Source organism: Mya arenaria, chromosome 15 (genome assembly GCF_026914265.1).
Source record: "Mya arenaria isolate MELC-2E11 chromosome 15, ASM2691426v1".
In the NCBI taxonomy this organism is placed as follows: domain Eukaryota; kingdom Metazoa; phylum Mollusca; class Bivalvia; order Myida; family Myidae; genus Mya; species Mya arenaria.
In genome coordinates, this window is record NC_069136.1 from 23,096,811 (window position 1) to 23,113,243 (window position 16,433).

General features: G+C 35.5%; 2 protein-coding genes across 3 annotated transcripts; both read left to right on the forward strand.

The window, feature by feature from the left end:
* Positions 1-8,091: 8,091 nt before the first annotated feature.
* Positions 8,092-12,921, forward strand: LOC128219860 (uncharacterized). 2 transcript variants are annotated; one of them, XM_052927988.1, is made up of 6 exons: positions 8,092-8,179; positions 9,192-9,259; positions 9,398-10,950; positions 11,375-11,420; positions 11,564-11,680; positions 12,158-12,921. In XM_052927988.1, exons 3-6 carry the CDS (start codon positions 10,669-10,671, stop codon positions 12,553-12,555), a joined length of 843 nt encoding a protein of 280 aa, XP_052783948.1. In that variant the 5' UTR covers positions 8,092-8,179; positions 9,192-9,259; positions 9,398-10,668; the 3' UTR covers positions 12,556-12,921. The 2 variants fall into 2 exon arrangements, with proteins under 2 accessions (XP_052783948.1, XP_052783949.1); XM_052927989.1 differs by lacking the exon at positions 8,092-8,179 and adding an exon at positions 8,269-8,385.
* A 1,864-nt stretch (positions 12,922-14,785) lies between these two features.
* Positions 14,786-16,144, forward strand: LOC128219205 (putative nuclease HARBI1). The gene is made up of 2 exons (XM_052927018.1): positions 14,786-15,206; positions 16,029-16,144. Exons 1-2 carry the CDS (start codon positions 14,786-14,788, stop codon positions 16,142-16,144), a joined length of 537 nt encoding a protein of 178 aa, XP_052782978.1.
* Positions 16,145-16,433: the final 289 nt, after the last annotated feature.

Genomic DNA, 16,433 nt, shown 5'->3' on the forward strand with positions numbered 1-16,433 from the left:
ATTGATCGGAAACCGTTTTTCATGTAAAGGTCACACTGACCTTGACCTTTGACCCACTGACCTCAAAATCAATAGGGTTCATCTGCTGGTGATGACCAATACACATACCAAGTATGAGGTCCCTCGGTCAAAGCGTTCTCAAGTTATTGATCGGAAACCATTTGGTATTCCGACCGACCGACAGACAGACAGACAGACAGACAGACCGACCGACATGTGCAAAACAATATACCCCACTTTTTTCAAAAGGGGGCATAAATACGGATTGTTTTGATAGCATTGTCCACTCATTATTAAATAACGAAATAGATTTAAACTCATGCATAGATAAATTGTCAGATGCTATTTATGACATTTCTCATCAAATACATGGTAAGACCTTTACAGTAAAGAGAAAAGCACCACCCAGAAATAAATCTAGCTGGTTTAATAATGACTGTAAAACAGCTAAAGATAATTTTTATCGTTGTTACTGTCTACAAATCAAATTGAAGCAAATCGCCTATTATTTTTTACAGTCTAGAAATGAATATTGCCGCGCTAAAGGTAAAGCTAAAAATACGTACTATAGAAAAGAAAGGAACGCTTTACGGTCCCTTAGTAAGTCGAACTCTCGCAAGTTTTGGAAGTATATTAAGAAATACAAACAAAATAATCCAAATGTTAACAACGTTGATGTAAACGATTTTGTAAATCATTTCAAAAATATGTCTTTTTCGCCCAATGATAATAACTTTAGAGACTATACTAGCAATGGTAACGATGATGATGTAAATATTGATTGTCTTGATGGTACGATTACTGTTGATGAAATAGTTAAAACAATTTCATCCAAGTCAAGGCACAAAAGCTCTGATCTATCTGGAAATGTTGCAGATTTTTTTATTGACTCCAAAGATTTTATATCGCCATATCTTGCCCATATTTTTAACTATATTTTTTGATAGAGGGGTATACCCAGATGCATGGACTAAAGGTGTTATTGTTCCAATTTATAAAAAAGGTGATAAAAATAATCCGTCTAACTATCGTGGCATAACACTTGTAAATATTATAGCTAAAATATTCTCTTTAACGTTACGCAATCGTATAAATAAGTGGTGCGAAAGTGAAAATAAATGTGATGATGCTCAATTTGGATTTAGAGACAATCGTAGTACCGTTGATTGTATTTTTATTCTTCATACTGTTATACAAAACGTATTAGCAAACAAAATGAAACTATATTGTGCCTTTATTGACTACGAAAAGGCATTTGCCACTGTCATTCACGATGCTCTGTGGATAAAATTAGTCCAATCTGGTATAAGCAGCAAAATGTTAAATATCCTAAAATCAATATACCGAAATGTGAAATCTTATGTGAAAGATATTGACAACATGTCATATTCAACTTTCTTTGATGTATCCTTAGGGGTGAAACAAGGAGAGCCCCTTTCCCTACTGTTATTTATTCTTTTTATCAACGATATTCGAGAGAGTTTAGATTTAGACAACCTCACTCGTAACGATATTGATAGGTTGTCATTATATATGTTATTATTTGCTGACGATATTGCCTTATTTACTACCGATCCTCGTAGCCTCCAATTACAACTTAATTGTATAAACAATTATTCAACGTAAATGGGGATTAAAAATTAATGTTCATAAAACAAAGGTATGCATTTTTCAAAAGAAAAAGACAAGGGCTAATTTTGTATGGTCATTTATCAGCCAGAACATAGAAATAGTTGACCGCTTTACATATCTGGGTATTAAATTTAACTACAATGGTACTTTAAATGATGCTGTTAAAATGCTTAATGAACAGGCCTTAAAGGCATATAATAATCTTTTATCTATATTTAGCAGAGTGAAGCTAGATGTTAAGACGAAATTATTACTATTTGATTCTTTATTTGTGCCTATTATCACGTAAGGTTATGAAGTCTGGGGAATCTATAGTTTTACTGAGGTTGACAAGCTACATCTTAAGTTCTGTAAACACATTTTGGGTGTCCGACAACAGACCTCCAACGCGGCTGTTCTGGGTGAGCTTGGCCGTTTCCCACTATCTGTTTTATGTAAAGAGAGAGCTCTTAAATTCTGGTGTAAGGTTATGAATTCCCCAAACTCTATTATAAGATCTGTGTATGATACGAATATTAGAGACATTGTATTCGTACATATGAATACTAAACTAAGTTGGGTTAAAGCTGTTGAACATCTACTTAATGAACTTGGGTTTAATTATATGTTCTCAAATTTTAACTACGAAAGAAATTATTTCCCATTGCTCAAACAAAGGCTACGTGATCAGTATGTTCAATCATGGTTCGATATTGTGAATTCACAGAGCAAATTAGAATATTATGTTAGGTTTAAAAAAGAATTTAAATTTGAAAAATATATCGATACCATCGACAAAGAAAATCATCGAATTGCTTTATCCAGATTCAGACTGAGTGCCCATTCCTTAGAGATTGAAACTGGAATACACAAAAACATTATTAGAGAAGATAGAAAATGTAAACTATGTATTATCAATATGGTTGAATCAGAATATCACTTTTTATGTATTTGTCCTTTATATATGGACCTTAGAAACAAATATAACATAAACAGATCGTTTAACACGATTGAAAAATTTGCATTTACCTTATCTAGTAATAATTCAAGGACTATCAGGAACCTAGCGAAATTTGTTTTTTTTGCCATGTCCAAACGAAACGATGTACTTGCTACCGGTGTCTCTTGATTTGTTTAGATGTTACATACAGTAGCATTTTGATTGTATTAATATATGTATGTATCTTATATGTGTGATTGTGAGCATGTGTGAGTAACCATGTGTAGCCTAAAATTATAGTTATCAAATACTTACAGTTTGTATGCTGTTAATTTTCTCATTTCTTTTTTTTGTGGCCATCTATGTGATATTTGATGTTAATTTTGGCCAAAAGCATGTATTTGCTGATATTGCCAATAAACTGAAACTGAAACTGATAACCTGAATGAATCACCAATTGTCGTTATAAATAGAACATGCTTTCATAGCGTGCAACTATTCATACTTATATCGGTTTATTATTTCATTCAACAGCCTTGACACAAATACTCAAAATAAATACAAGTAATTTTTACGATAGCAGTCTATTCTAGCTGGTAATCCCATGCATGTTATAAATGTATTAATAATATAATTGAAAAAATGCACTAGTACAAGCTAGGAGGCGTTTGATAAAGTACAATATGTTTTTACCATAATTAATATGGACCGCATCAAACTCTATTTATACCAATTAATATACATTTCCAACAAAAATTGTTTTTATGTAAAAATCCGCAAATATAAACTATCATTATAACAATTGTTTCATTTTAAATACTATCGTCGTGCAATTCGAGACATCTAAGAAATTAACCGTGACACTTGAACTACTTATCCTTCAATTGTGTGTACATGTTTATATCATACCTTTCCATTTCTTCCATTTCGTAACTAAATTGACACTTAAGTAATTGTATGTATAAACATCAACTAGCATCTATTTTGCAATGGGGTGTACACTAAAACAATCGCCATTAATTCATAATCTGCAATGCAAACTTATTGATAATGATTTTGTCATGTCTGCCAAGTTTAAATCGATAACATTACAATTACAATTTAAGCAAATATATCCATACCATCAACACGTTTTATAAAGATTGTCTAAGTGGTATTTGTATACGTTAGTAAAATTTATCATTGTATTGATTGAAATCAAACTTAGTGTATATTATTGGCGTTTATAAATGAAATATTACTTCAAAATTTGCGTCGGGTATATATTGTATTTTGGTGAATATATTTGTACTTATTTATGATTACTATTTCGCTTTCTATGATATTTGAACAGCGTGTTTTCATTACTTCATTCAGATGCAAATCGAAATATAGAATTAATATATACGTCCTCTTGCGTCTGCAAGAGGACACTTTTGAAGAAAAACCCGTACTGTTTCTATACCAAAAAAAATCAAAACATATTGCGACATGGAATTACCTGTTTACGTAACTAACCTGAATGATCACCAATCGGAGGATGTGCTTGTTTGTCGATAAAATAGAACATGCGTTTATGTCGTGCCTATTTATGCTTAAATGGGTCAATTATTTTTTTCAACAGCTTTGACACAAACACTTAAAATAAATACGCGTATATTTTACAATGGTAGTCTATTCTAGCTGCTCGGGCACGCTGCGTTGCCGGTAGCTCGGCAAGCCTCGTTACCGGCTTACGCGCGTGCCCTCGGGTCGGATTTTTCTACCCGTACCGGAAACACATGCTATATATTTATGATCTTAAATGAGTCAAATGACCGGCATTCCAAATCCGGGACGGGATACAGATGTATCTTTCATGGGTCAAATGACCAGCAATAGAGGTCCGGCATAAGAGACCGATGTTTCTTGCATACCGGACTTGTGTTTCCGGTCATGTGACCAGTGCTGGAAAATCTCGTCTTACACCCCACATGTACGATGAGTTACGCGCAACAACGAGCCACTTCTTATCTCTTATTGTATGGTTTATGAAAAGTATATTGTGCAATTTCATTAAAGCGCAATCAAAAATATAAGTATGCAATACTTTTAACTAAAATTGAAAATCATGACAATAGAGATATAAAATTACTGTGCTTTATGACGTCAGTAAACAACGTCGCACCGGCTTGTTGGTGGAATGTATAATAGTGCGTTTTCTACGTCAATTTTTCCACAAATTCATAATTTTAAGTATGTAAGGAAAAATATCAATCATGTTTTCCGGTCCGGATCGAAAAATCCGACCCTCTGGCACGCTGCGTGGCCGGTAACTCGGCAAACCTCGTAACCGGCTTACGCGCGTGCCCTCGGGTCGATTTTTTTTATCTGTACCGGAAACACATGTTATATACTTATAATCTTTCATGGGGCAAATGACCGACAATTCAGGTCCGGGATAAGAGACAGATGTATCTTTCATTGGTCAAATGACCGGCAGTCTAGGTCCGGGATGGGAGACCGATTTATCTTAAATGAGTCAAAAAAGCTGCAATCCAGGTCCGGAATGGACACAGATGTATCCTTCATGGGTCAAACGACTGTAAATTCAGGTCCGTGAAGTTGAACAGGTGGTTTAAATGCCTGTTAATCCAGGTCCCTGAAGGAAGACAGATGCATCGGTCAAATGCCCAGAAATCTAGGCCCGGGAGGGATACAGGTGTATTTTCCATGGGTCAAATAACCGAAATGCCATGTCCGGAGAGTTGACAGATGTTTATTTCATTGGCGGATTAAACAGATATCCTGGTGTGGCGTGGGAGACAAGTTTACCTTGCATGGATCAACTAAGTACCAAGACGCACTTGTCAGCAAATTTAACCCAAGGGCCTAATTGGAGACAGCATTAGGTTTAACAATAATGTCATCATATGTATAAATAAATAGTTTGTGTTTAACTATAATTATAATCATATCGTGATGATTTATGTTTACATGATATATTGTTTAATAACATTTTCACTGACATTTAATTATATATCGAGAATAATGGACAATAGTACTAAGAGTTTTTTCTGATTTGTTGATCTCCATTCGCACGTAGATACTCAATTACGTTCCTCGTTTCGATTCCGTGAATCGTTTATCATTTTCATTTTCAGAAAACCCATTCAAGTTTGTTTACTGACATTCAATAGATCTTGGCACGTTAAATGTGTCAATGAGTGTCCCAGCTTATATGTTAAACGCAATACCCACCTGATACACCTGTACTCAAACGTTCCGATTCATCTATTTTGATCGATAATCGTTTAGCAAATGATTTATTTTTATTTTTATGTCCTTCGTATAATAAGATGATATAAAGTTTAACACAAAGAAAAAACTGTTTATATATGACCAAGACTTTTTAATGTTATTAAATGAAGGACAGTAAAGTAAGAAAGAACACATAAATAATAAATTTGGTAGTATTAGTTAACTATTTACTAGTCTTTAGCAAACCAAGGTGCTGATTGGCAGATTGAAGATCCACACTTCGTATCCGGATTTATCTGACTTCTGTATGAGTGAATTTATGTCTGGCATTTACTGTATGCATTCGTCGCAGTTAAGATCCAAATTAAAATTTGTGGCATAAAATTATTTTGATTTTTCAATGTCAAGGCTGAAAAAACAACCTCCTTATTACGAAGCGTGGTTAGTAATTAAGGAATGATTTGCGGGGTTGATGTCATTATCGGGGTATGAACGCAATTGGGTTGGTCAATGTGTGTGGAGTCCGAAGGACTCCACGCGTACATTGACCAACCCAATTGCGTTCATAGAAACAAACACCAACAACAACACATATTCTTAAAACTATGCCTAATACAAAAACGATAAAACATAAGTTTAACAACTACAACAACAACAACAACAACGCCATCAATTTTTAAAACTAAAATTTTCTCTATAATTATCTTGGTCGGATTGTGTCCCAGACGATAGATTGGTACACCACCCTGAATGCTTGACCATATCAAGCAACTTCGAAAAAGAACTTTCTTTAAAGCAAAGCTTTGCTGGCACTGTGGTATTCACTGCTTGCACGAAATTTAGCCGTTGAAAGCTTTGGAAATATTTTTCCGATACATCTGTCAATAGCAACACAATTCACAACAACAACCACAATGTCATCTATAACTACTACGCATACACCTTCTATAACGGTGCCAACAAGAACTGATTCTTATGCCACATGTACAGCAACAACATCACAAAACAACAACAACACATTAAAACAACTCTATCTTTAGCAACCGCCACTGCACCTACAACTGCAGCAAAGTCGAGAACTTACAGCAATAACAACAACAACAACAAAAACGACAACAACATCAACATAATAAACTATTCTTTATAACTAGAATTTATACACATACATATACATGTATATCAACAAAATATAACTGCAATACTGACAATAGCAATCTGTGACAAATGTGACTCAGTTGTAAAAAATAATTTTTTGTTAAAAAGATCATGCAATTTCTGACCTGTGAGGAATGTGATTTCATAGTACAGAATCAACCGGCTTCTATCACAAATTTCCGAGGAGCTGTGTTATATGTTCAAAATGTGTGGCAAATGAGATCTTATTTTTTTTCCAGCTGTGAAGAATAGGATGCTATTTTTCACAGGTGGGAAGAATATGATCTGGGAAAAATAAGGTTTTACAGTGCTGTCTTGACCATATATCAATAACGCATTTTCGCTCCATTTCTTTATCAGGCAAACACTGTAAGATTATAATACCCATGAGTTCACAATCGATATATTTTATTTAAATCTGTAAGCCTTGGCCTATAAACCGAGTTGTTTACAAAAGATTGCGACCAGACTCGACTGGTATTAGATATAAACATTGTGGGTAAACGTGGCCAACATTTTGTTTTTCTGCGTATCAGTTTACATATATATATTATAGTACGTTGACCTGTGTCTTATATTTAAAGTTACTCGCTCATGGATAGTAACATGCACTTTTTTATTTACCAAATAAATTGTGGCAAATCATTAGGAGTGTTTAAACAAAACTACCAAAAGCTGGGACCCTTCAGCTGATATTTGCTCAAATATCGTCTTTGAGGACCACAATATTCAATCGCGTTACTACGTACTAACGCGAATTAAAATTAATTACGGCTGTAGTGTTGCGTGATTGGTTGATTGGCATTATCACGTGATGTTATTAATGTATCTTTAACAGGTCAACATATCTCCAATGCTTGTCAAGTCCCGGTGGCGGTTAGAATTAGTTGGCTGTTTTCTACTTTTTTCCTGACTTTACCGGCGATGGTTTGAACCCCACTTAAACCAAAATACATTTTTTTGCTATAACTTATTCCCTTCTACAATTTCGATATCATAGAGTAAAATAATGATAAATAAGTATTTTCAGTTGCATAACCGGAAAAACTAATGTTTGGTCCAAAACATGAGCGAGTCACTTTAAAATTTAAGGTATGAGTAAACACGCTTGAAAATAAACACAATTTTTAGGTCATGGCCGTGAAAAAGGTGGTATAAAGACCCCAGGAAAAGAACTGTCTGCGCATTCCGCTCAACGTTTATAATTCGTAAGAAGAAATTATCGAGCAACTTAAAGACACGCTCTATACTCAAGTTAGTTATTTACGATGCATCTGTATGTTTGTATTTTGTACAGGGGTTATACGGAGGAATGCTCACCTTTTGAAATTGTTTTACTTTTAAATACCGCGTGTAGTAGGAAAGTCCGACATAGGACATTCTTACGGGACATTCATAGAGAGGATCTCGTCGAGGGATCGCAATGCAATGGATACAGTTCTTTGATAATCGTTTAAAATGTATGTTCGTGTTCAGGAAGGAAAATAAAATCAATAATTAACTGCGATTTCTTTTAAAGGCATATATGCTACCGTTTTGAAGTCATTAAATACAAACAATGTGAACATTTTGGAATACAAACAGTAAAGTATTCATAATATGCATGTAAAGAACAAAGCAAGTAAGAATTATCACACGGAAGTAGAATGTTGACCCAATTTACGTGTCATAATCCCGGTGAAAAATGTCAACACTGCAGAAATTTGATAAATATTTGAATACTTAGTGTGGGAGATTTTGCAACGCACTTTTTATGTCGGGAGTGATCATTATTATCGATAAAGTAATATTAATTCAACAGTCCCAGTTGAACCTCAGAAGCAGATCAAATCAGAAATTAATGTATGGTCTGCTTCATCCACTTTCCGATTTTGAAAGGCTAATGCACCAGTCAATTGTAACCACGCACCCCCTCCCCCAAGTCCGGGGGTAAACCGGGGAAAATTGGCCGTGTTTTAACCTTAAAGGCGGCGAGAGAATGCGGTGGTTTTGTTTTCGCTCCGAAAATAGCGGGGAATGGGCTTGGCCTAGGTATCCCGGGGTGCGGGGGCATTTGGGGGTGGGGATTTACCAGTTGTTTGTGTTGATGAAGCATGTCGTGTGGCTGATTTTGCTATATTTCTATATTTAACATATAGGATGTATTTGAATAAACGATAGTTTTTTCTTTGTTTTGATACGAAGCATGTTATACAAAATAATTACGATCTTTGTGAAATCACTGCACACAATTATTTTAATCGTACATGTACATTTTTACTTACAGGTGAAATACATCGTTGCAGTAGACGAAAACGTTGTCTAACAAGTCCAAAAGATTATCAGTTAGCACAAGTAAGATGTTCTCGTGCAATCACATACATAGGACTTTGTGTTGTCATTTACTCAGGCGCGTTGGTTCAAGAGTCTTATCTTTGAATTTAACTAACAACAATAAATAATTATAACAATTTGGTAATTTGTTTATTTCAGGTTCGAGAATCACCTGCATGCTACTTTAATAGATTACACTTTTTCTCTTATTCTTATTTATTTATGCTGTAAAAAATATTTCTTTATGGTAGCAAATCACATGACCTTCATTATGAAGTAAACAACATGTTTCCCCTCGGCTCTACAATGTTGATTGCATCAAATTATACCTCTACTACGGATCGATGCATATCTAAGTTTGATTTAAATTTTAGATGGCGATTGAAATTTATTAGCAATTATCATTTGGAAGTAGGATAATGCCAACTTACATTAAATTAGATAAAAAGTATTTGTTTGTTTCAATGTAACATCGCCATATCATTCGGGTTGGTTTAATTTACAATACTTCCCTTAAAGCTGCAACCTGCACTCTCACAGATATGCCAATTTTACAACTTTTTTATTTTTTGTCTTGGAAAGAGCAAATTCTTGCGTAAATATCTGCAAAACCAAAAGATTGCTGACAAAAGATCAGATCACCGGTTTCATATTTCCGTTCGAAAATTAATGTTTTATGGCCTAAACCGTTACTAACGGTTTAAGAAAAATGCATAAAACATCCATTTTTGAACTTAAATATAAAAATCTGCGACCTTATTTTTTGTCAGCAGTCTTATGTAACTGGTTTCCATGAATTTTCGCAAAAGATGGCTTATTCAAAGACAAAAAATAAAAAAGTTGTCAAAACGTTCAATCTGTGAGAGTGCAGTTTTTAAGGCCTAGTTTAAGCCATCTATACGTGACCCCCTCACTCTCAAATCGGTGTATAGTACAAAACCTCTGTGTATCTTAATCCAATTGCCTTGTGCTGTCTTATTAGATCTCTGTTCTGACTATCTGACTACTGTGCAGTTTTTGGAGGTTTCATTATATGATTAGACCCTAAATGGTCCTGAGCCAATTAACAAATACACAGGAAATTGGCCCCTACTGTGACACCAGTGCAATAAGCAGGATATGCTAAACAGGGGAGAATCATGCTAAAAATTCCTTAAACTAGGCCTTTCAGCTCGATTGTGGCGAAACCCTACAGCTTTTATGAATACTCCCGTGTCCGTTTCCTTAACATAAACTAGTACCGGCGTCCATTTTAAAAGGCAATAAGAAAGTATCCATGGTGGGAATTAAACCCACAGCTTCTTGGGTTGGTTTGATGAAATTATACACTGTCTTACCTGGGGGAAACTCATTTCTGAGAATTTTCTATTGTGGGTGTGCAATAAAACATTTTTTTTACCTTTGATATATTTTTTATCTATTTCAACATAATGGCATTGTCAACGATTTTAAAAGTTTTTGCATTTGTTAGCATATTATTTACTTGCATCCTGTGTATTTCATTTGTATCAATAATAAGCGCATTGGCAAATAAAAACAGTCAGAGAACAATCAGGCATGCAACTAACATGTGTATGTCATGTGATGATTTACAAAGTTTCCCTGGGTTCCCCGCTGTTTCATCTGAAGACATCGACAGATTACGGTCTGCGAAAGACCAATCTTCTTGCTGTGCTTCAACTGACGAAATTCTGAGGATGCGAATTCAGAAGGTACATATAACCTATTATTCAAGTAATAGGAACTCGTTGACATCTCTTTTTAATTTGGCTAGAGCCTTGAAATGGATCATTCTTGAATTTTATACTCATACCATAAACCCATACCTCAACAAATAACAAGGTCTTGATCATTAATATATTATGTTAATATAAACGAATACTGGATATTCATGCTTGAGTTAAAAAAAACTATTGGGTACAGTAATAAATGCACTATCATGTTTCATATTCAATTCTGGCTGATTGCTGTACCGTTAAGCTCCGCCTACTAGGTTATCGTTCCGATATGGCAGTTAATGTACAGACAAAACAACAAAAACACACTCCAACATGTATCAATTGCTAATTCAAACCCATTCTTAGATAAACAACTGCAATTAAGTTAATAAGTTTTTTTTTTATTTTGTACATCTAGAAGATGGATGAGCAGGTTTACGAATACAACTCTGGTTTATCTGCAGGTATTGAACATTTAAACAATCCCTTCAGTATTGTGAATGAATTAAAGGACACAAGTAAACCTGAACTCTCCGGTGTTAGCTTGTTTTGTCCGGGCGTTTCGTTTCCACAATCGTAAACCTCAAGAATGCTTTTGTTTTTTCAGAATTAATAACAGATATCTTGGGGAAAAACAACTGTGACTTAGTTCAGCTAGACGAAAACGTGCCTCGAGCAAAAGTTGTTGGCCTTGTTGACCACGTCGGGTCCTCATTTCAAACTGGTATGAATATTGCATGTAATATCGTACTCGAAAACTTACCCAATATACACAGTTTGTTTGGAAATGCACATGCATTTTTATACGGTTTGCGTATATGTGTTTTTGAGGGCCATACAAATTTACTCACGTATTGTGAAAGAAAATTCAAATCAGACAGCCGACTGGCATATCAGTCTGCTTGGGCTTTCAGAGAAAAGGGGAAAAATAACACAAATGGTTTAATTAACTGTTGCCTATCAAACATAAATGACTTTTCAAACAGATGAGTTTCAGCTTTGCAACACCTCCATGTTAGTCAAAGGTAGACCGGTACAATATACTATAATGCGATGTCAAAAAACGCGGCTTTTTTCTCAAATTAAAGATATACGTTTTCATTTTCTGCATTACGTACATGTACTGCTCTACAGATATGATGCACCATTATGTACTGTAAAGATAAGTTTAAAGTGAATATTTTAATTGTTATTATCACAGACCTCCGGAAAGTTCGGTGGAATAAGAACGGTGCTTCAGCAACAAATGGGGATATAACACACTTGGAAGAGGAAGGGGAGATATTCATCAGACAGGACGGTACATACGTTGTACTGTCAAAGCTAAGGATACATCGGAATCCGTCTGCACCGTTTACGGCCAAACTTTCCCACGTTTTGTACCGATTCTCACATAAGTATGGATCGGAAACTGTTCTTTTGCAGAGAAACAGAACGTTGTGCCGCACAAGTGATGATCAATACGATAGCTTTATTTCGGCGGTTTTTCGATTTCACAAGTACGATCGCATATCCATTCACACGACACATGCGCAACATTTACAAGTCAACGACACGGAGAACTTTTTTGGAGTGTTTTATACGTATGGCATGTACTAAGGTTGCAAACACATTCTATATCGTTAAACGCACGTATATGAGTAAGGATGTTTTGTTTTACGATATATTTTGGCAAGAGTTATAACCGGGAGAAAGTATGTATCAAACGAATCATTAATAAGATAGTTAGTTTGATAACTGTTGTTTGGAGTAACACTGTCATAATTTGTTAACTTTCATAATAAATTAATCGAGTTATTGTATACAAATAGCTTTAATCACCAAGATATTTTCTCAAAATACAATAATAATAAATGGGAAGAGGTCGTTTTTGTTTCTGCTGTGATTTTTGCAGAATTTCCTTGTTAAACAAACATATTTCGTTGTTTGTCACTGGTTTTTGAATAAAATTGTACACTTGTGTAACACATTGTCACTTTGTCATTTGATTGACACATTGTTTAACAGGTCACTAAATCATTTTAAATGAAAACCAAACTAGCTTTGGATGACTTGGTATTAACTTTTATCAAAATGGCAATTTGGCTTATAAGGTCAACATAATAACCATTTTCACTTATATAAGGAGTTAAACACATAGCTGTATTATTGATATTCCACTGATAAAAGAAACAAGTTAAGTTCTTAGCATTTTTTCAACATTTTCGTATTCTTTTTTGATATTTGGGGAATGTGCGTTTAACTTAAGGTTGCAATTCTGTATTTTTGACATCGTAGCAGCCCGGCATAATTTTGCATCTGCGGCGTCAGCAACACGTTTTTCTTTTGCAGAAAATAACTTGATTTGCGTACAACATTTTCATAAAAATCTTGGCTGTGGTCTTATCCTTTGACATACATACCCTAAAACAATATCGGTCATCTACAGATAAGTCCAAATTACCAGCTGATTTCTAGATATACGGATTTAGGTCACACTTTACGAAACTATACGAAAAAAGTTTCAAGACTCATTCCCCTTCCCCTTGAAAAATCATGATAAAAATAATTAAAATAATAAAATGCTTCTTGTACTTGTCTCATCTATCATTGACGTAACATAGTCAAAGGTTAAACCCTTTGCACGTAACTGTGGCATAAAATGTCCATGTGACTGTTGACTTTAAACCGAGCCTTAAAATACAGTGGTAATCTGTTAGTCAGCGCCAACCTTTCAATGTAGTGTTATGTTCTGCGACAAAGAGACCGTCGTTATTGCTTGTGCAGATAATGACTTAATTATCGATCAACTATTCATGAAGATACTTGCTCCAGAGCGCTCGTCAGATAATTATCCCCAGTTACACCAGAGTTCTGCTCCTTTACATTTGACAAAGGTATGCGTTCTCGGTAGGATGGCACACGCAATTCTGTGGAGTTCTACTGATTGTAGAATTTAGAATTTAGAATCGTCGTCCGAAATCATTCAAAATTTCCTAGAGTTAATATTTCGGTAAAGGAGAAAGTGTACACTTTCTATAGGAATTTAAAGAAACATAAATCGTGCCAAGTGTTCGAAATGTTTACATTTTACTTAATTTCATATACCTTTTCCAATTATTTTTTGACGAAACTGTATCGTACTTGCATTTGCATCGTTTAATATATGTCCCATAAAAGCACATGGTCTCCTTTCTACAAAAAAACAACAACTTTGTGACCTTGACCTCTGATTTACTGACCCAATGGTTTGCATTTTTATGTTTTATTTGAATTCATTTCTAGTTCATTCCCTGAGTAGGAACAAATAGTGTATTGTTTTTGAAAGTCAGATCAAGAGAACGATACATGGTGGTGCTTTAGTCCATGTGTTCTTCGACGAGAGACGGCGTCAACTTGCTTTTCACGTTTCCACTTCTAGAAGGTGCAATTTTCCTTCAATATTTATGCAAAAAGCTACAGAAACAGGCTCAGTAGCAAAACGTTTAAACATAAACCCGGTTTAGTGGCACTGGGCAAACGCCAAAGACACAAACAAGAAACATAGAAGAACAGCACAAAACTCCACAAACAGCACAGTGCATACATACTATATATAAAATAGGTATGTTTATGAAGAATTGTTAGGTACCGCCTAGGAACGGTCAGTAAAATGTAAATTTACTGGCCCCGATTTCTCGAAACTTCTTAAACCTCTTACTAAGCCAAAACCGATTAGTAACTGGCTTAAACCCATTCCGTAATTCCGTTGCATTTCTCGAAACAAATAACGCGCTTAATCCGATTGACTTAAACCCGTTAGCTAAACCTGCTTTGTTGTTGGTTTAAACGCGTTATAGATGGATTAAAAATGGCCGACATCAGACGCCGAATTCGGCGTATTCGTAACCGTATCGCTGGTTTGCCGATTCCGCGAGTTTTCCAGGACCGAACCAACCCGCTGGAAGTGATGTCAGAAATTGAGGTATTCAACCGGTACAGATTCCGGCCACACTCTATCATACAGCTTGTTGACAGGGCTTACCAATCAATGGTCCGGCCGACGAGTCGGTCAAATCCACTCCCGCCACTTCTAAGTGTGCTTGTCACACTGCAGTTTTTGGCCACCGGCACCCACTATATAGTAGTGGGTGCTGTCCATGGGATTTCACCTTCTTCAGTATGCCGGGCGGTGAAAGGTGTCATCAAGGTGTTCGCCGAGATCGGTAGCAGGACCATAGGATTTAGATCGGATGTGGCAGCATACAAAGCAGAATTTTATCGAATAGCAGGCATGTATTCATTTGAAATCTATATTTTTATACTTGTCAATTATCTAGGTAGTATGTCACCTTAGAGACGGTCAATGTATTTTCTTGCTGTTAGATCGGATGGGTAAATGCAAGCGGATATAGCCCCGGAAGTAGTCGAGCTGTCACAATATTGACCTTGGTATGAATTATTCATTTTGTGAATACTGTGGTATACATTTTAGCCAGAAAACAATACAATGTCATACTAGATGGGGCGGAAACAAATTATTTTCATTTCTTCTAGCCTATACCAGGTACTGTATGTAAACATTATATATTGTATACAGTATTGTATTCATACCTAAACAAAAATGTCATTGAATTTGAAAAGTGGTGTACTCCACTCAGTACTGGTCTAACCCAGGAAAGTTGTACCCTTTGTATCTGTACCCCCCCCCCCCCCTCCCCTGTATCGGTGCTTTACAGCAAGCATGGATAAGAACTAAGGCTTTGAAAAAAAAGCTAGGGTAACGCACTTGAACTTCCTTGTATACCACCATTGGTGCCAATATCTCTCCAGCGTGCTATCCGCCGCCCCCACCCCCCCCACCCCATGTTTGGGTAATAGCAGTAATTCTTACGTTTAGTCCAGCGAATCCCGGGTAAAATCACTGCCAAATGCGTTCGCATCCCGGGTTCAAACCCAGGGGTAGAGAGCGATTACAATTGATTGGCGCATAATAGAAAGACAAAGCGTAAATCTTCGTAACCCAATGGTAACCAAGTGTCATAGAACCATTTTTCTAATCGTTAATGCATGATTTAAAGAATCAAACCGATGGATATAATTACATTTTCCAGCGTTCCCGAATGTTGTCGACGGGGCACATATCAGGGTTCAGGCTCCGCGGGAATATGAAGGGGATTATGTTAATCGGAAAGGGTACCACTCTATCAATGTTCAAGTAGGTAGTTAGTGAGTCTAAAATTCATAATTATTCTTACTAAAGTACCGTAGCTGTTTCAAAAACATCAAACACTTTTATGTGAAGATGAAATAACACATGAATCAGGAACTTATGACCTGAATTATGACGTACATGTACTGTATTATCAATAATACCAGATTTACATTGGTTATTATGCAATTGGAGGTGCTTGCAATATTTTATCTTCAATACTGCAAATCATATTTAACAAAGTTTATATCACATTGTGTTTATAATTTGCTGTTTGATATTCATCAATGTATCATTCTTCAAAGAA

Excerpts from the sequence above, each read along its gene's own strand:
- LOC128219860 (XM_052927988.1), top strand. The coding sequence starts at position 10,669 with ATGGCATTGTCAACGATTTTAAAAGTTTTTGCATTTGTTAGCATATTA. Across the intron at positions 10,951-11,374 it reads TGAGGATGCGAATTCAGAAG|AAGATGGATGAGCAGGTTTA; the intron begins GTACATATAACC and ends TTGTACATCTAG. Across the intron at positions 11,681-12,157 it reads CGGGTCCTCATTTCAAACTG|ACCTCCGGAAAGTTCGGTGG; the intron begins GTATGAATATTG and ends TTATTATCACAG.
- LOC128219205 (XM_052927018.1), top strand. The coding sequence starts at position 14,786 with ATGGCCGACATCAGACGCCGAATTCGGCGTATTCGTAACCGTATCGCT. Across the intron at positions 15,207-16,028 it reads AGAATTTTATCGAATAGCAG|CGTTCCCGAATGTTGTCGAC; the intron begins GCATGTATTCAT and ends TACATTTTCCAG.